Consider the following 20,654-nt stretch of genomic DNA (forward strand, 5'->3'; position numbering starts at 1 on the left):
CTGACTACGGCCGCTGTATATGATTCTGCTGCTGACAATTTGTCAACAACAACAAAATTCAGCGTACGGATAAAATGTCACTAACTGTTGGCTGGAATGTCTTCTGTCATTTCACTTTAAATATGTTATTGTTCTACTGGTTTCAATGTATGATACGCAGGGAGTGTCAATGCTGCAATACAGTTTCCACCGTTTTCACCTGTCAAATGTGGAGTTCATATGGACGAAGATGAAGGCAGAATAACCCTAATTACAGTTCTACCAAACTAATGAAACGTATATTCTTTACTATGTGTAGGTGAGTTATGTATTTAAACAAATGCAGCCTAAGTACTATGAGAAACAATGATAAAAACACAAACAGGACTTGCTTCGCCCCGCCTTCCTGCTGTATATGTGTGCCTGGGCTTGAGTGCGCGCGCGAGAGAGAAAGAGCGAGCGAAAGAGCGCAATCGTTTGGAAATCATTTTACTCTCACATAGGCGTGGAGCGGACAATCTCGAGGCAGCGTTGTGTGAGAGTAGCCTGTCGAGGGGTGACTGACATAGGACCAAACGCTGGCAACTAATGGACATAGTGAATTGTGATTTTATCGGGTTTTCTCCCTCCTCCACATTTCACTTTGCAAACCTCTGCTGTGGGAGCATATCAAGGATGCTGGCATTTTAGTGTAGCAGCTGGTGAAGATATTCCCAAGCACGGGATGCTGCTTTATAAGTGGTTCTATACAGTGTACTCGTTTCTTTCCGTAACAGAGGAAAGGACAACAATCTGATGGTGGCACTTTGGGTCACAAAGTTGTTTTCTGACGAAAATTATTTCCTAATTCATAGGCTAGGGAATTAATACGTCGGAGACCGTCTGTGGATTTAAAGGAATATTGTTGCCAGCTGATTAAGAGGATTTTTTTAATCCTGGAAGAGTTCATTTATTGAGGATTCCTAATTGTGGGGGCATATTGAGAGCCTGGAGTGCCTTTGTACTGGAGCAGAGATAGATCGAAGCTTTAGCCCGACTGAAGCGCTCCGAGCTGGAATAGGCAACTGAGGGGTTCTCACCCAAGGTAGGCTCATATTAAACTTCACACACGTGAGTACAACATTTATTTTAAATACAATATTATACAACATTTCCAGTTTTTGAATTGTAATATTGTGTCCGTTGCCTGGCTTTCATATCCTAGTCTTGGGTAGGGTATATTGCGATTCATTTACGCGCAAGAAATACTGGTTATCCAGGTCCAATATAGTTTATTGTTACGTGGGAATGATAACATTGTAACTGCAACTCCAAAATATCTAAAAATAAATATCCCAAATATGTGGGGATTTCAGTCCGTTTAATTCCGACTTGTGTCGGCGGCTGATACTCACTGTATGTATATTTGCACGGAGGATTACAGATCTATAGATGTTTTCTAACATTACTGGTATCGACTTCTAAATGAGGGACAGTACACTAACCCCGTCCAAATTACCTTTATGTTTATGACATATTACATTTATTAGCTAAAGCGCCCCATGAAATCTCCCTTCTGCGGTCACGTAACACGCTTTTTATAAAGACGCTCCATTGAGGAATATTTTAAATTAATCGTTTTGTCGCGAAACCTCATTCTAACGGAGTCTTTCTAACTGACGGCCATTCTTGGATGTAATATGTTTATAATAACAAGGTATTCAATATTTTATATTAAAAATGCAATAGCCTATATTATAGAGGCACATCATATCCAGTATGAATAATAATAAACGGACCGATTAAGAAATCGCAATTGTCTCCAAATAAGTGAAATGTTTTAAATAGTATTTTTTTAGAATCTCTTGTAGCACCTGTAGCTGAGTCTTACGAATTGCCTTTACTCAAAGATGCCTAGATACTGTATCAGCTGGCAATAGGCCTATGCAATAGTTTATAACTAATGGAAATATATGAATCACATTAGTTAGGCTATTTGTAGAAATTCACAGCTTTCTGAAGCGGCGGCCGTAGCCTTGTCATCACGACAGCCTGATTGTGACATGTATTTAGCAACCGGTCATTCTGGCCTTTCCCTTTGCACAAACTGCCTAACCTGCTATGCAGGACGATGATACGAAAACACATTAAACCATAACAATAAAACATGGACCTGTGAATGGCCTCTTCCTTAGGACGATTTTGATATGGTTATAGGCAGCTCGCGCCCACAATGGCACACCACTTTGCATACTATATGCAGCGGCTACTCTCCTCGACCCATATAATTTACCGTACCCTGGATATTGTTCTTCGTTTTTATATCTAACCAAAAAAATACAACTTCACTAGTATTGTCTGGTAAGCTTTCATGACCTTGACTTTTCCCATTATATGCCATTTGGCTACTGCAGAGCCGGTCCCAATAGAAGAAAGGTTTCGGATCTTCAGTCAAGCGCTGGTAAAATGCCAAACTCCGCTTCTTGTCGAATTCATTTGCATGCAGGTTAGGTTTCAAGCTATTAAAAAAATAATCGATGCGAGCAAGGCAATGTTTTCAATTTACGTTGTTTACAAACTCTACCTTAAACATTTTTGAAAAACACGAATACAATGTTTTTGCTGAATATTAAACGGAAGGCCTTACAGGACTAGCACACTATTACGGACCGGACAATTCCATTAATTTGCATTGTCATTTCTCACACGCATCGAAGTAGCCTCAGGTCAGTGGAATGATTGGTTATCGTCAGCCCACATGATTGCTTGTCTGGTTGAGGTTTTGCATGAGCTTGGTTACCAATACAATTGCCTGGTACTTCATTGTCATGCGCCTGGATTCTGGGCTGATAACTGTCTCTTTCGGTGTTTAAGCCTACCTTGTGTGTCTTAGTAATCTATCATGTACATCCAAACCAGGAGAACTTGGAAATATCAGTGAGTATGTTTATTAATTTAAGTATTTATTTACAGACTATGTGTGGCTAGTTGTTAGTTCATATTATTTGACATGACAGTTCGTTGTGAAGTGTAGCCTACTGAGGCCTTGAGCAATTCTCAGCTAGCAGGGGCAGGTTTCTACAACAGAAACCGCTCACTGGTTTATCATTACAATTTCATTTGACACAAATTATTTCATGATCAACGTTTTGATTTGAAAAGCAAATGAGCAGGCCAAGCATATCATCAACAGGGATACAAATAGTCCTTATTTTTTATTATGTATGTTTTTGATATCACCAGATTTGGACCATATGGCTATATATATATATAATTTCATTTATGTACAGCAACTGTAATGAATATGTTTTTTATGGAGATCAAGGCATGACGTCGGATATAGGCCTAAGCTAGGTCTTATTTTTTAGTATAAAAGTAGTGAGTAGTTCCATCTGTCATCAGGGGGATAATCCCTATTTGTTATTTCTGAGGTGTATGATCAATTAAAGTCAAGGCAGCATGATATAAAACCATATGGAGAAGGGTGTGACAGCTGTGGTTTAAAGCATAGATGTTGTTCACCAAAGAGACTGGAATTATTGAGATAGTACAAATCTGCAGTGTTCTGATGTGTGCGTGTCACTGATGGATGCTAGATAACACCTTGTTTTCTCCTCATACCTAGTACACTTGCAGAGTGCATTCATTTGGAGAGGGTAGACCCTAAGCACAGACGAGAGAGAGATAGATGCAGTATCCTGCTCCTGTAGACTAGTTTTCCAGACCCACACTGTATCTCTGCCAAAGCAGAACAGACAACGGCTTCTCATTTTTTCCTTACATCAAATACCACACTGGTGTGTTGCTAGCAAAACAAACTTCTAATGGGTGGTAAACAATATAACATTTTACAAAATTGTCTTTTGGTGTGTGCATTTGAGTTTGTTTCTACCAGTAGCCACACAGATATGTTGCGTCTGGGTGTACATTGTCCTAGCATGCACTATCACCGCAAGCACTTTTGTCTCGGTTCGCCCTAAGTGGCCAGCCCTGGCTCGGCAGTACTGTGCCTTTTTGGATGACGCTATTTACCCCCTCCCCGCTGCCCCTTTTACCGGCCTAGTCTGTCATAGGCTGGCAGACAAGGCAACTAGCAACAGTTTTCCTTTTTGTGAATTAAGGGGGAGTGAGTAATCTGGGGTCAAACAATAGGGCTGAATAAAATAATTAAAGTAATCCCCTCTGTGCTAAATGGGTTAGGGACCACCCATGACCAGGAGTCCCCAGAACGGCAAAGAGAATGAGGCTGATTATGCAGGACACTTGCCCAGCTGGATGGGCCATCTAGGGTTGGGTTCTGTCACTTGGTTTAATAACCGTTTAACCCAGCCCAGTTACCTAGCGTTAATCTTACACTTCCCTAATTTTCCTTGTGTAGAGCAGGCCAGGATTTCATTATTGCATTGAGGTGATGGTCAATGTACTGCTCAATGCTGACAATGGAGCCAAATAATATTTATGTATGGGTTATATTTAGACCTCTAAAGTGCTTATGCAATAGATTACTTCAAATTGGAAAACATGAAAAGCTAGTGTATAAAAAAGAAGAGTGCAATCAATATGTGGTTTATATATGATGTGTTCACAAGATTCATAAATATGCACTAGTTCTTAAATTAACTTAATTGTCTGGTCCTTGTTGTCTTGTGTTTTTTTTTTATATATGTGTGTGTATGTATACAGCTCTGGAAAAAGTTAAGAGACCACTGCACCTTTTTCTTTCCTTTCCATTAAAGTCGAAAAAGGAAGGTTTGGAGTGAGGAACAGAAGGGTTAAAATTAAGAGACCATTGTAAATTGAAAGCTTCTGTTCCTCACTCAAAACTTTCCTTTTCAACTTTTTCGGAAAGGAAAGAAAAAGGTGCAGTGGTCTTTTGTTTCCAGAGCCGTATATATATACACACACACACACACTTATGTTGTCTTTTCTATAACGTTTCTTTAAACTGGAATCTATTTAATATTTTTTATGCAATAGCTAATAAGAATCCTAGTAATTTAAACTAAACCATGACTTTCTGTCTATTGGGAAAACAGACTTGGGACCCAGGGAGACCCCAACTTGTTCATGACATCCGTTCTCACACGCTCGTCTTGTACTGAAACATTCACTCCCAGCTGTGTTTATGCGTGTGTATGGGCATACGTTTTTGTTGTTGGTGGGGGTTGGAGGGAGGTTAGGGTTGTAACAATAGTTTGTGTACTCACAAACTCAGTAGCAGAAGGTCTTACAAAAATAAGCAAACATTTTGTATGTTTGCCTCTTGGTAAGTGGTTCCTGCGTAGAGCAATAAAAGGGCCTTGTGACGTTAAACATTAACGAGAGAGGGGCAAAATAGGTTGTCCAGTGTTATCTTTCAGAGTCAATCATTCCGCCTGCATGTCTGAAACTATGGCCCTTTTGAATGTCCATAATGTCACTGTGTAATTAGATTCTTGACTTATTCTTCCTTATGCACATTCCAGTGAAGGTTCAATGAAGTACGTGAATGACCTCTTGTCACCATAATTTAATCTAGCGTGGACTTGCCTAATAGCTACTTAAGTTAAATATGCTAAAATATTTTTACTTGATGGTGGATCGTCCCACCTAGTTATCCTAAGATTAATGTACTAACTGGAAGTCTGTCTACTAAATGACAGAAATGTAATGATGCGGCAAAATCTGTATGGTTAAAGACTTGTCAAACTGGTCTGTTTGCTGCTTGTCTTGTTGTTACACAAGTTCCTGATGTACATTCCAGTCTGTTGCTGGCCTCTTGTTGCCATGACGCAGTAGCAATGGTAAACCTGCTAAACCGGTCGGCTCAGTGTTTGTGTATTGCAATTTCTTACGCAGCTGCTTTTATGTGGTCCTCATTCTAATGAATCAGCTGCCTGCGTTGTTATTGTGGCTTAACTGTAGTAGGCGACTTTTGTTGTGAAGCATTCAAAATGTTTCTGGCAGAAATGGGTTCAAGTACCATTTGAAATTGTCCAAAACTGTTATCATTTGCTTTTGCAGTGCCAAATGAAAGGGGTTTATATATTTTTCTTTTAATGAGGCATCCAGTTCTGGCAGCTAGCTGTCTGGTTGAGGCAAAGTTTCTGGGGCGGGTGAGGTGGGGGTTAGGATGACAAATTCCTCGCCATATTTGGTGGTAAAACCAATGTACAATGAGGGGATTTGTTATAGGTCCTTTTGATTTATGGAGGTTTCACACCTTTTTCACAAGCACTTCAGAGGTGGGGAGAATCGGTCATTCTTATTTTACCAGCCTTAAAGCTGCTCTGCCATAAGTCGGACCCCCTAACTGCTGAACCCTGGATGTCTATTATAAATAAATAAGAAAGAAAGCTGTTCTAACGACTCATTGTCATTTAAATATATCTATGCTATTGTCTGCATGTGTATGTCTGGATACTGTTTGAAGGGTCCCCTCAATCCCCTGTCTAGCAGAGGGGTTAAGGCAATGCAAGGTGCCAAATGCTGATTTGACATTCTTAAGCACAATGTGTCTTGTAAATGTTGTCGTTAGAGGCCCCTGCCAATCAGAGCAACCGGGGTGTTAAATTTACATCACAACGTCTACCTTTCAGCTAGCCCTCTCATTGTCACCAGTCACTCAGACACAGAGGTATGCATATACAGGTATGAACATAAACACACACTCGCTCTCCCTTTTTATTTCACTTTCTATTTATGGGGCTATTCATAGGAAACATATTTACATTACAAATTAGAAAGATGTACCTTTCTACCTATTTCCTCTCTCTCTCTCTCTGTACACACTCTAGGGTTGCTGCTCTTCTCATCTCTTCTCTTATTGGTCTTCTGTTTTTCACACACAAACATGCAGTCTATTCCCTGACCCACATTCATGCTATACACATTCACAGTTCGATGAGAATGTTCCAGTGCAAGTCCAGAGTGTGGGAAAGGATGTGATGAACATGTTTGGATCTCCCTTCGAGGCCTGTTTCGCTGTGCTGTGACCCTCTCCAAAGGCCACCAGGAGCACAGAGTCCGTGTCCCAAATGGAAACATATTCACTCTAATGTACACAACATTTGACCAGGGCCAACAAAGTCCCTTTGGGATGCAACCTGTGGGTTCCAGTGTCTTAGCACCATTTATCACTGAATCCAGTTAAACCTACATAGTTATAATATCCCATAATATGATTATACATAAATGTATTTCCAACCTGAAGGGTCAAGTTAAACATATCTGTTAAAGCATGGTAATGATAAATGGTTAGGTTCGTACCTTTTTCTTTTTTTTTAACAATCACAGACTCTGGCCTTTCTAGGTCCATGATGAGCTAAGTCGGCTGAAAGGATGGCGTTTTAGAGACAGCCTGTTTTTCCTCCACCTACCGAACAACATTCTATTCAGCCTGTTCTACCCAGCCTCAATGGGTTGTGAAATAATTGCCGCATGACTGACAAGACTCAGTCCGGGGTGAGGTATTTAGCACCTTTCCAAAAAGCACCTCCACATTTACCACACACAAACACAATTTCTTCCACATTTTATAATTAGGTATGTGTGAGTGTCATCAGTGGGGAAAATAGGAGCTGTCGTTAGACCGTTACACATCATTAGCACATCTCCTCCCTAGGTATATGTAGGACTCTTGGTATGAACTTGAGTAGCCTACATAAAAAATTTTGGGTTAGGGTTAGTTGTGTTATTTTTGTTTCTGTGAAAGTCTGTGTGCCAGAGTGTGTCATTTCTAATCTTAATACATCCTACTTCATGCAGTGAATAAAACTGCCCTGCAACGTCTGTCATTGTGTTTACAACCCCAACACAAATCTGTCTTTTGCTTCATCTCTCAGCCCTCCATGCATGTGTGTTATGTGGCTTTGCTATCGTGTCTCACCGGTTTAGGCTGTGGGGTAGAGTGGAAAGATTCTCCGGCCCACTGATCTCCACCCAACTCTGCTTCATTAGTGTTGGAGGCAGAAACTGAATGATAGAGAGAAAAGATAGCGGGTGGCATAATGTTGAATGGACATTAGAGAGGCCTGTACAAGATCAAAGCAGCATGACCTTAACCATAATGGATTAAACATATATGGGCTTTATTTATATATGTATTTTAAAATCTTTCAAACCCTCTCTCTGTGAATGTGGAGGTTGGTGATGTCCCTGTTATCTGGTGCTGTGGCTCAGGAGGCTCAGTCACGCACTCAACACCCCCTTCCCCCTTTCTCCTATGATGAAGATTGGTACAGGGACCGTTTTTCCTCATAATGTTCAATAGCTTAAGTGGCCAGTGGAAGATTACAAAAGCATTGCCTCTCTCTGTCTTTCTTTCCTCCCCTCATACGCTCACTTTCATTGTCCAATTCCTTTGTCTCATTAAAGATACCCTAAGAAACAAAGGGACCAGACTCCCATGCACACACACACACATGCAAGTACAAAACACAGACACTGTACTCACCTTTGCACACAGGTCAAGGCATATGCTTCTGTATGCACGCATGTTCAGTCACAGATTTTTTTTTTAACAGCTATGACATTTAAAAGCTAGAGTAATGGAAGTTAAGAAATAAGAGGAGGAGGGATGAATTTTTACATGCTAATCCATACTCAGTCTGAGAAGGACAGGGTTGGGGTTGGGGTGGGACGTGAGTAGAAGAAATCCTTTCAGAAACAAGGACGTGCGAAACTCCACAGATTAACCCCTAGTGACCTGTGTTCTTCTTGGCCCGTTTCTAGTAAGCGTGAGAGTTTTCCATGGTGGAGTGAAAATAGATTTCACTAGTATATTACAGCACTTTAGCTATATTACAACATTTGGCACCGTATGAGCTTGCAGCCTTTTAGTAGCATATACTTAATTTAGAAAGAAGTCCAGATATGACAGGGAAATTGTATTTGGATAGCCTGGAAAAGCTTATCTTGTCAAAGTCCAGAATAAGCTGTAAGCAACAGTGGCAAGATAATTATCTTTATCATTCCCCTTAGTCTACAGGGTGCTTTTAGGATTGCTTACATTACAAGAGAGAATACAATTCTAGAAAGAATAATCCTAGCATTATTTATTTTATTATTATTATACCTTTATTTCAACAAGGAACACAGACTGAGACCAAGGTCTCTCTTTCAGCTGGGCCCTGTGCATACAGTTTAGGTACAATGATTAAAAACAAACAGAAAAGAAACAGAACAGACAAAGCACATAGCAGATGACAAAATACAATGCTTTAAACACAGGTGTTATTCTCTTAGAGCCCTCAGGGTTTAGTGGATATTGGGCCTTGCAAGGACTTTGGGCTCCCTTAGCTGTGACCCAGGGATGGGGTCTTTGCTGAAATCAATATTGATATTAAAGCCAGTAATAGGACTGGATTTTCAGATTCAATTTTATTGTCATTGAACAGTACAAGTAAAGTACAACGCAATGTAGTTAGCAAGTGCAAATAGACAAGTGCAGAACATTTACAAGTATTAAGTATATGTATACATTTATACTTTTGTATACATATATAGTATTTTGTAATAGCTGTCTATGAGGCCCATTCGTCTTGGCAAAATGCCTCCAGGTGATGCAAAGTATTTTTTTGTCTTGCATGAACCGCACGTTTGAGATCTCTCCAGAGTGGCTCAATGATATTAAGGTCAAGAGACTGTGTTGGCCACTACAGAACCATCACCTTTTTCTGCTGTAACCCCTGGAGGGTCAACTTGGCCTTGTGCTTAAGATAATTGTTGAGCTGGAAAGTCCAAGAGCGTCCCATCCACAGCTTTCATGCAGAAGAATGCAAATTGTCTGCCAGTATTTTCTGAATAGCATGCAGCATTCATCTTGCCATCAATTCTCACAAGATTCCCCGTGCCTTTAGATCTCACACACCCCCAAAACATCAGTCAGCCACCACCATGCTTCACAGTGGGGATGGTATTCGGTTCACTATAGGCCTTGTTGACCACTCTCCAAACATAGCGCTTATGGTTGTGACCATAAAGCTCTTTTGGTCTCGTCACTTCAAAGTACAGTGTGCCAGAAGCTGTGAGGCATGTCAAGGTGTTGTCGGTCATATTGTAACTGGGCTTTTTTGTGGCATTAGCGCAGTAAAGGCTTCTTTATGGCAACTCGACCATGCAGCTATTTTTGTGTATCGTCGATCACTCATACCAAAATTTCACAATTTCTGCCAGGGTATGCAAACTTATGGACACAACTGTATATTACCAGTATAATATGTAGATGAGCTATACTAAATGTGCAATAAGGCAAATTGAGGAGGGCAGAAATTTAACTAGTCCAGGTGCATCTCAAAAAATCTGAATATCATGGAAATGTTCATTTTTTGCCATAATTCAAACAAAAAGGCGACACCTTCATATATTCTAGATTCATTACATATAAAGTGAAACATTTCAAGTCTTTTACATTTTTTTATCTTGATGATTACGGCTTACAGCTCATGGAACATTTTTATATCCAGTATTTCAAAATATTAGAATAAAATATTTACAATACAGAAATGTCGACCTAAGAAGAGCACTGATCAGCTAATTATCTCCCTGGGCCTTAAGTACACACAACCACAATCATGGGGAAGACTGCTGACTTGACAGTTGTCCAGAAGACACTTATTAACACTCTCCGCGAGGAGGGTAAGCCACAGAAGGTCATTGCTGAATGGGCTGTCTGTTTGCAGAGTGCTGTATGCATTTGACTTTCAAACAAAACACTGACTTTCAAACAAAACACTAACTCATTCACCCAAGCGAACAAGGCGACGGGCCGGTCCGTCAGTTACTAGGTATGCGGTTGTTAAGTCGTGCAATCACCCAATGGGCATCTGCATTTAAATTCCTGATACAACCAAGGGCCCTGAAGACGGATTGTCAGCCACCCCCTTGGCTGTCATGCTGACCAGGTGCTGTTTGCTATTGGCATGGCTGGTCGGGGATTGTTTGCGAAAGTTGTCAGTGCCTTTGTAAAAAGACCCACATTTGTCCGCTCTAGCCGGGAACTTAGGACAGACGACAGTGCATCTGAGTTCCACTGACGTGTAAACAATTATTTTTTGCTCTGAGGTAAAAAAAATGTGCTTTCGTTTGAGCTCGTAGTTATCCTTCACTGCCTTCTTCAGTTGAGTGACTTGCGCAAGTTTTTAAATGTTTTAATGAAAAACCAGACCAGACAGCCGCGTGTCACATCACTGCTCAACTCTTGACTGGTCAGCAGCGCACGAAAGGAGCTGCAAGGTAGTTTTGTGCGTGTGCCATATTATGAAACAACTGGAGGATGTCGAGTTTATGATACAATTATTATTTTACATAAAAATTTAGCAGTGGGCAGATTTTTTTTTAAATTCTTTGCTAGTTTGATTAGTCCCGACATGACTTTTTACTGGCCTTGTTATTGTCGAGGCCTGATTTGGGGTGCCATGTCATCAACTGGTGTTGCTCCACTGTGTTTTATCAAGTCCAGCGTCAATGCAGCCATCTACCAGGTGACTTTAGAGCAGTTCATACTTCCATCTGCAGACAAGCTTTATGGAGATGCTGATTTTCCTTTTTCAGCAGGACTTGGCAACGATGGTAACAGTTACAACGATGGTAACTGGTTTGCTGCCCATTGTATTACTGTGCTTGATTGGCCAGCCAACTCGCCTGAACTGAACCCCATAGAGAATCTATGTGGTATTGTCAAGATGAAAATGAGATACACCAGACCCAACAACCTGCCCAGCTGAAGGCCGCTATCAAATTAACCTGGGCATCCATACCACCTCAGCATTGTCACAGGCTCATTGCCTCCATGCCACGCAGATGATGGAGTGATGGTAGCATGTGCCGCTGAGATGCAGAGATAGCAGCAATGAGGTCCTGAGGTAGACATGTATGTGCAACAAAAAATGCAGGCACAATGGCAATTCTAAATGTGCTAAGAGGCAAATTGAATGTACTGTACAAGTATAAGTGATGGGTCACCGAGTTCACAGAGTTCTCTGGTTCACAGAGTTCAGCAGGGTGACATTTTCTAAACAAATGCAGTGTACGTGTCTTCACGTACCCGGAGCATACATATATCTCTCAGAAATACAAGTAACACCACTGAAAATACAAGTCAAGTAATACTGTCAAGGTAATACATGTCATGTACAATCAGAGCATGCCTGACGTACCACTCTGGAGGATTACGTACATCAGATAACAAGAAAATCTTTTGATACGCGTGATCAATGCCCAGTACTTGATATCATTCCGACAGATTTTTCTACATAGTTGCACAGGGCTCTATCGAAAATGAGGCGCACGCTACCTCTGAAGATTATTTCTCGAGCTACCGATGTCTGCAAGATAATCTAGTGTCATGAGTGTTGTTTGCTATATCTCAGAAAATATACCGTAATGTAAACAAGCCCAAGTTCATTGACGTACCTACTGGGATAATAGCTTGTGTTTGTTTCAGGGATTGGACATTGCTCAAAGTCTTTTGAGACATTTTTCTGACATATTGAATGTGTTCTACAGAATTGTTTGCATTAAAGTTGTTTGCAAGTCTTGTCATAAATCCCCAAGTGAACATCTCTTAATTAAAAGTCAATTGTCTTTAAAATGTATTTTTGTTTACTCCTGAACTTTTTACATAGTGTGATGTTTTCTAATCATGTTTGTTTGTGTCTTTCTTTCTTCAGACCGATGCTTTGCCAGTTGGGCGGAGTGATGGCGTTGAGGTGGGGTGACGTTCTGTTTTTTGCCGCCATGCTGCTGGTTTGCTGTTATACTGCCCCCACTGACATTCTTTACAGGATGCTTGAGGAGCAGCCGCCAAACACCTTGATCGGCAGCTTGGCATCGGACGAGGGCTTGCCCGACTCGGGCCACCTGTACAAACTAGAAGTGGGCGCCCCTTACCTGCGTGTGGATGGCAAGACCGGCGACATCTACACCACTGATATCCCCATTGACCGTGAGACGCTGCCAGACTGTCGCAACATATTTGAGGGTGACAAGTGCTTCTTAGAGTTTGAGGTGTCAATCACAGACCTAATGCAGGGCCAGACACCACGGTTGATTGAGGGCCGCATTGAGGTGCAGGACGTCAATGACAACACTCCGCAGTTCACCTCACCCATCCTCACACTGACCATCCCGGAGAACACACACATTGGGACCCTTTTCCCCATCCCCATGGCCAGCGATAAGGACTCGGGCCACAATGGTGTGGCAGAGTACTCGCTTAGTGCTGGGCCCGACGCTGACCAACTCTTTAGCCTTCAGGTTGCAGAGGACACAGATGAGAAGCTGCCGCAGCTCATCGTTATGGGCAACCTGGACCGTGAGAAGAAAGACTCGTATGACCTCAACCTCCGTGTGGTAGATGGGGGAACACCACCACGTGCCAGCAGCGCCCTGTTAAGGGTGACTGTTACTGACCAGAACGACAACGCTCCCAAGTTTGAGAGGAGCCACTACGAGGCTAATCTGGCTGAGAACAGCCCTATGGGACACTCAGTCCTGCAGGTACATTTCACGCAAACATGACTACAGTACATATGCATATGTATATAGTTTCCATTTTTATATTTTCTTCATTTCAAAAAATAATGTTTTACTCTTTGGTAGAGGCTGACTAACACTCACTTACATGCATGTGCATGTATGTTCGCACACAGACAGTCACTGTTTCTCCCTCTTTTAGAGCATTGCACACATCAAAAGAACTGTGATTTCATGCTCCGGGTTGTTTTTTTTTATTCAAATAGCATAAACAAGTAGTTTCATTTAGAAAAACATGCACTTTGTCTTTAAACTCAGACCTTTTGGGTTAGCTATTCAACTACTTCTCACACCAAATTTATACTTAAAAAATTACATATGCTGGAGAGACTGGTCAGACAGGAATTGATGAACTAGCTCACATTGATATCATAAGAGCCCTCAAGCCTCTCTGCTTGACAAACACCCTTACATTAGGAACATCTATTTCTTATGGGACCCTGCCAAATGTACAAAACTACAGTGTTAAGGTTAAGGAAAGCAAATCATATTCTCTTCAAGTCAATTGATTTTTCTTCTTCCTCTTTATGGCACTTTAAACACTGGGTTTACAAAACAGTAGTGAATTATTGACAGGTTCTCAGAATTGCATATTGAATTTCAGTGCAAACACAGGTAATAAGGCAAGTCTTACAGTTGGCAGGGTTCCAGGAGCAATTTAAGGAAAAGTGTCCAGGCATAACATAAATACTAAATACTGTCAATCTCTTCAACAATTAGTCTATGCACTCAAGTTGGTCTCAAAGAGGCAGTTCAAGAATATTTTCTCCCTTCATGGTCTTACTCATGGGAGCAGTGAAAAATGAACACCAAGGGCAGAAAAAAATTCTAATTTGACAACTTGAGCGGGTCAGACTTGTCAATCAACAATGTCTGCTTCCTCAAAGAAACACTCTCCAAATTCCTGTTAAGTGAAATTAATTCTGGGGTTTCTGTGGCGGATGAAATGGAATGAGTCACATAGAGCAATAATAGCAATAAGCCCCATGGATAATCTTATGAATGAGTCAGATTAAGTCATGCATGACTCAGTAATGGGTGGGCTGAGTACTTCTATTTGAGTAACATTTGGGGTAAGTGATACATTGCTGTGTAAGGTGTGTTCAAGAAGGTGACATGTTAAAACTATTCCATAAGGGGATGTGATATGTCATACATGATGTTTAATGTAATAGGGCCAATAAGAAGGTTGGCTTTGAAAGTTTAACAGAAATCTTGGTTATCATCCATTCAAAATGACAACTTACGTATTTGCCCAGTCCATTTATACCAAATTAACTCATCTACTCGCATATACCTATATTTCTACTGTGTAATGGTGATGATAATAGGGATAAAACACATTAGCACCCAAATTTATTGAGTTGACATTCCCCCATGTATAGGTAACAAATTTGGCTTGTATCCTAATGTATTCATTACTATAACGCAAGTCTGTTTTCGGTAGCCTATGGGACATTGCTGTTTTGGCATGAGTTATAGGCAGGTCTGAGCCCGTCCATTGCCAATGATCCATTGTCACTCCTCAATTTCCTCATAATGGCCCTTGTAGGAACATGTGACTTTTGATAATGACAGGAACATTAACACTATCTGTCATTTCCCCATTAGTTGTCAATGATCCATGTGACAATCACTAGATGTTTATGTGGGGTTGTGCATGCTTAGTTTTGATAGTCCATTATGCATTACACAAAGCATTAACATCAGCTATCATTAGAATCCACATTTTAATAAAATGTAGAATAGAGGCAATTACACAATTTACAAATAATTGTTTCAAGGTTTTGAATATGGGAGATTCACAAAACTAAAAACATTTTTATTGTGTGTGTGTCCCGCCTCAGGTCAGAGCAAATGACGCTGACACGGGCACCAACAGTGAAATTGATTACAGCCTGCACCAGGCATCTGATGCTGTCCAGAGGCTGCTGCGCATTGACCGCGCTACAGGCACAATATATGTCAAGGGCCTGGTGGACCGTGAGGAGGAGAGTTTTCTGAAGTTCTTTGTAGTGGCCAAGGACCGTGGCCCCAACTCCAAGAGCTCCAAAGTCCTGGTAACCATCAACGTCAAGGACCAGAATGACAATGCACCCGCCATTGAGATCCGTGGCATTGGTCTGGTCATCCACCAGGATGGCGTGGCCAACATCTCAGAGGACATGCCTATAGGTACTCCTGTGGCCCTGGTGCAGGTGTCAGACCGTGATGAAGGAGAGAACGCTGTGGTTACCTGCGTGGTGGCTGGGGACGTTCCCTTCCAGCTGCGGCCCGCCAGTGAGTCAGCCAACGATCGCAAGAGGAAGTACTTCCTGCAAACCACGACCCTGCTGGACTATGAGCGTATTAAAGACTACAGGATTGAAATAGTTGCTGTGGATTCAGGCAACCCTGCTCTGTCCAGCACCAACTCACTGAAGGTGCAAGTTATGGACATGAATGACAATGCGCCTGTCTTCTCCCCTACCCTATTTGAAGTGGACTTTGCTGAGGAAAACCAGCCAGGCGATAGGGTCCTGGATGTGGTGGCCACAGATGCAGATAGTGGCTCTAACGCAGAGCTGACCTACAGCATCGTAATGGACTCGGCAACTAAGGGCCTGTTTGAGATTGACCCAAAAACAGGAGAGGTGCGTGTGAGAAACACTTTGGACCGTGAGCACAAGGAACGCTATGAGTTCCACGTGGCGGCAGCCGATAAGGGCGTGCCTAGCCTGAGAGGGACGGCCACTGTGGTTGTTAAGGTGCTGGACCGTAATGATAATGACCCCAAGTTCATGTTGAGTGGCTACAGCTTCTCTGTCTTGGAGAACATGCCTCCGCTCAGCCCTGTCGGCATGGTGACAGTAATCGACGCAGACAAAGGTGAGAATGCTAGGGTTCAGCTCTCGGTGGAGCCAGACAATGGCAAGTTTGTCATCCAGAATGGCACAGGCACTATCCTCTCAAGTATTTCCTTTGACCGTGAGAAGGAGAGCACCTACACCTTCCGTCTCAAGGCTGTGGATGCAGGTGACCCGCCCAGATCCTCCTATGTTGGAGTGACCATCAATGTCTTAGATGAGAATGATAACGCCCCCTACGTCACCAAGCCCTCCAACTCCTCATATAAGTACCTCCCTCCTCTTACCACTCCGGACACCACTGTGGAAGTAGTAAAAGCAGAGGATATTGACAGTGGACCCAATGCTGAGCTGGTCTTTAGCATCACTGGCGGAAATCCCTATGGCCTTTTTCATATCTCGCCAAGCAATGGAGAGATTACCCTGGCACAGGAGTTCACCGGCAAGCACAATGGCCTCCACCGTCTGGTTGTTAAGGTGAGTGACAAAGGCAAACCCCCGCGCCACACCACCGCCCTGGTCCACATTTTCGTCAATGAGACCATCGGAAACATCACCCTGATAGAGTCCCTGGTCGGCCACAGCCTCTACACCCCTCTGGATAGAGACATTGCCGGAGACCCCAACTACGCACTGGCCCAGCGTAGCAACATCCTTTACGGCAGCCTGGCAGGCATTGCTGGAGTTATCTTAGTTATCGTGGTGGTGGTGGTGATCCGACACCGCCTGCAGAAGGACACCAAGAGTGGATACCAGGCGGGTAAGAAGGAGAGCAAGGATCTGTATGCCCCCAAAGCAGGACCTAAGAATGGCAAAGGCAAAAAGGGCAGAAAGGGCAAGGCGCCCAAACCTGCCAAGCCACTGGAGGAGGATGAGGAGGCCAGCCTCCAGAAGGGACTTAAATTCAACCTCATAAATGATAGTGTTAATGACAGTCCCCGTATCCACCTGCCTCTCAACTACCCCCCAGGCAGCCCTGACCTGGGCAGACATTACCGCTCTAACTCCCCACTACCATCCATCCAGCTGCAGCCGCAGTCTCCCTCCGCCTCCAAGAAGCACCAAGCTGTTCAGGACCTGCCTGCCACCAACACCTTTGTGGGCACAGGCGACAACAACTCGACAGGCTCTGATCATTACTCGGATTACAGCTACAAGGCCAACCCACCGAAATACAGCAGCAAACAGGTAGGCGACTACTTTGTAAACACAGCAGGGTACAACAGGAACATTATGTGGACCAACAAGGTTTGGTAGACATGGGACTTGTTTACAGAGATCGGCTGCCAAAGCTGCACTGATCCGTCACGGCAAACCATTTCATCTCCTGTTTTAATTTGTTGTTATGTTTATATTTGCCATTCCATTTTTCTTTCGTACCTTAAAATGGACTCACTACACTTTTAACCTAATGCATAAATATTATATCTCGCCTTTTGAGGGGGTTTAAATGAAGGAGCTTATGTATTTTTTTGTTTTGTTTTTTGTTGCAAGAATCACCTCTTTTGGTTGAGTACCTACATTGCCCCTTGGACAGTTACTCCATATATTGTGTTTTGGAAATAATTCGGTTTAATTGGGTTTGTTCTTTTGAATGTGACGGGATCAAATATTAATTCCTCAAACATTTCGTTGTATTTTTTGCTACCAGTAGAAAGACAAAAAGGAAACATGGAAAGGGGTAAGGAAAAACAAAGTAAAAAGAAAAGCACACCTAAAGATCCTTTCAGATCCCTTGTGTTATTTTGAACCCTGCTGCTGCGCATCCTGTCAGGCCATTGAATAATTACTTTAATTATTCCTTCTTCATTAATTTGCGCTTAAGTAAATTGTTTGCACAGATTAATAGTAGGTTATTCTGGCTCCGGTCGCCTGTACACCGAGTGTCTTGCTTTATTTAATGTACATACAGCTTCAGAAAAAATTAAGAGACCACTGCAACTTTTTCTTTCCTTTCCAAAAAAGTCGAAAAGGAATGTTTTGAGGAACAGAAGGGTTAAAATTAAGAGACCACTGCTAATTGAACGGTTCTGTTCCTCACTCAAAACTTTCCTTTTCAACTTTTTTGGAAAGGAAAGAAAATGTGCAGTGGTCTCTTAATTTTTCCCCCGGAGCTGTATGTGGGGTTGTAAAATTCATGCTCATAATGAGCTTTCTATGTTAGGAGCTTTGGTATGTCACATTTATGAGTAATGGACTCAAGGCTTCAACAAGCTGTGAATAATGTCACATCTACTGTGAAATGAGAGGCTCTGAACAGAAGAAGAGTTGGCAGATGTTGATTGTGTTTTTCAGTAGTGTCCTTTGGAGAGTATACCAAAAACAAGATTGCTCTGTTCGTTGGGCCTCCGCCTATTTCTGAGGATTTTGGAGACAATCATATGAAGTAGTAATATGCAAGTTGTACATATGTGAATAACAAACTATTTTTGGTATTGCATTTTTTGTTATACTCACGTGTTGATTCTGATTGAAACAGTTCCCTGAGTGATTGGTATTCAAATGGCACATATTCATTTTCTATGAATAACTGAGCCACTCAGTTGTCCTTGTTAGGGACACCTGCATTTACCCACAATATTCTCTAACAATCAATGCATGTGTGACACACACACACCCATACAAACACCAAATTGGAATACAGTTATTGTCATGCTTAGCTTCATTTGATATTTACCACTGTCCATCATTTTCTGTCTGGGTCATTGTTCCATGTTTCTCAGTTCAGCTGTTTAAAGCTGCAGGTTCCCCATGTTGACAATACATTTACATTTTTCTTCTGTTTTTGTTTCACTCATTTGTTAGCAAAACATTTTTCCTTACGATACACTGTGTACACCATTTTCTATGACTAAATACAGTTTTATTTAAATAAAAATGTTGAAATGTTAATCACTATCTCTGTGCATTCCATGGGCATTGATGTTGAGCTGTGGATTTTTGGGCCTGGCCAAATGTATAATAAAACTGTGAATGGGAAATGAATGCTAAAGGTACAGTATTCCATCATCATTGTTTGTTGACACCCATTAACATTCCATGTAGCATGGTAAAATCCAATATGGCTTACATTGGCTTGACTTGACAGGGTGTCAAAAATAATTGTATTTTTCTTTGGACACACTTCCCCTGTACCACTGCACTTACTGTAGCTAATGTTTTAACTTATGACTCCCTCTGCCCAGTTAACATTTTAACTTTCTTTTACTTTTTAACACAGAATGCAACAACATTCATATTTATAATGCATATAGACCGCACTATGCTATATCTGCTAATATAATAAGAATTATAATAATAATAAATATTATTCTTATAATTCATACTGTACATTTATAATGCAAACCTTAACAATTATATTTGTGAAAAAAATACAAATTTAAATCAGATAAGTTCAGTCACTAAATCCTCAAGCTCCAACTTTTTCATAGTAAAATGGAATACAAATGTCAGGAAAGATTGACCCCCTGCCTTCATGCAGCCACCCCTCTTTCCTTCAGCCAAGTCAACACGTCTCTGTGTGTATTACATGTTGTTGCACGTTATTTCATGTCAAACGTAATAATTATGGTGTATTCCAACAGCTAGACTTCCCAACACCTCTCAAAACCTCTCAAAAAAAAGCTTGATAAATAAAGTGGAAAAGGGAGCAGGTGATGATAGTGGCCAATGTCACGTTTTGTGTGGGGGGTTAAGGGTGAGAGGTTGTCAAACAGTCTCCTGATCCTTTTTGTTCGATACGACTGCTTGTGCCTCCACAAGTCCGACCTCCTGGCATTGAAATTCTCCCTGCATCTGTGCTGCTTAAGTGCGTTGATTTTCCTCTCAGCTTGCTCTGTTTCCAAGGAGACTGGATGACCAGTGGGTTTTTGTGTGTGTGTGGGTGCGTGCATGCGCTGACTCACAGAGTTCATTCAAATTGCACTTCTCGCTGCTTTGTTTTCTCTGATGTAAACGTGTATGATGTATATTCATTAATTCGGAGACAGAACTCCCTGCTATGCCTTCATACCCAGCACCTGTCCCACTAACGCAAGCGTGCGACACAGCAGTAATCAATTCAATCCCTCCCTAGTCACTTAAATACTCTGTAGGGACTGTAATAAAGAAATACTGTGTCTTGTGTATTTGGGTTTTAAACTTGTGTGTGTGTGCGCGTGGGTGTGTGTGATGCTTCTTGTGTTTGTGCTCACATGCTTCAGTAAACTTGCCTAATGGTTGTGGTGGTGAACAGTTTCATGCTGTCTCCCTTTTTTTATGAAGGCGGTGTGTGAGCTATGGTTTTCAAGGGTGTTTTGGCATCCTATAAAGGCACAGAGTGTAGGAAAGTAAGAA

General features: G+C 41.8%; 1 protein-coding gene across 8 annotated transcripts in view; it reads left to right on the top strand.

The window, feature by feature from the left end:
- Window positions 1-439: 439 nt before the first annotated feature.
- pcdh1b (protocadherin 1b) overlaps window positions 440-20,654 on the top strand; it is a 353,309-nt gene continuing 333,094 nt past the window's right edge. For 2 of the 8 annotated variants that reach the window (XM_029119487.2, XM_029119486.2), the window contains exons 1-3: window positions 2,129-2,895; window positions 12,609-13,437; window positions 15,321-17,507. In XM_029119487.2, coding sequence (XP_028975320.1) covers window positions 2,861-2,895; window positions 12,609-13,437; window positions 15,321-17,507 — 3,051 coding nt within the window. In that variant the 5' untranslated portion in view covers window positions 2,129-2,860. Of the gene's footprint in view, window positions 1,090-2,117; window positions 2,896-12,608; window positions 13,438-15,320; window positions 17,508-20,654 lie in introns of those variants that run through there. The other 6 variants (XM_029119488.2, XM_029119489.2, XM_029119484.2 and 3 more) reach the window with 5 other exon arrangements.

The sequence above is a fragment of the Esox lucius genome, chromosome 4, assembly GCF_011004845.1.
Source record: "Esox lucius isolate fEsoLuc1 chromosome 4, fEsoLuc1.pri, whole genome shotgun sequence".
Lineage (NCBI taxonomy): Eukaryota > Metazoa > Chordata > Actinopteri > Esociformes > Esocidae > Esox > Esox lucius.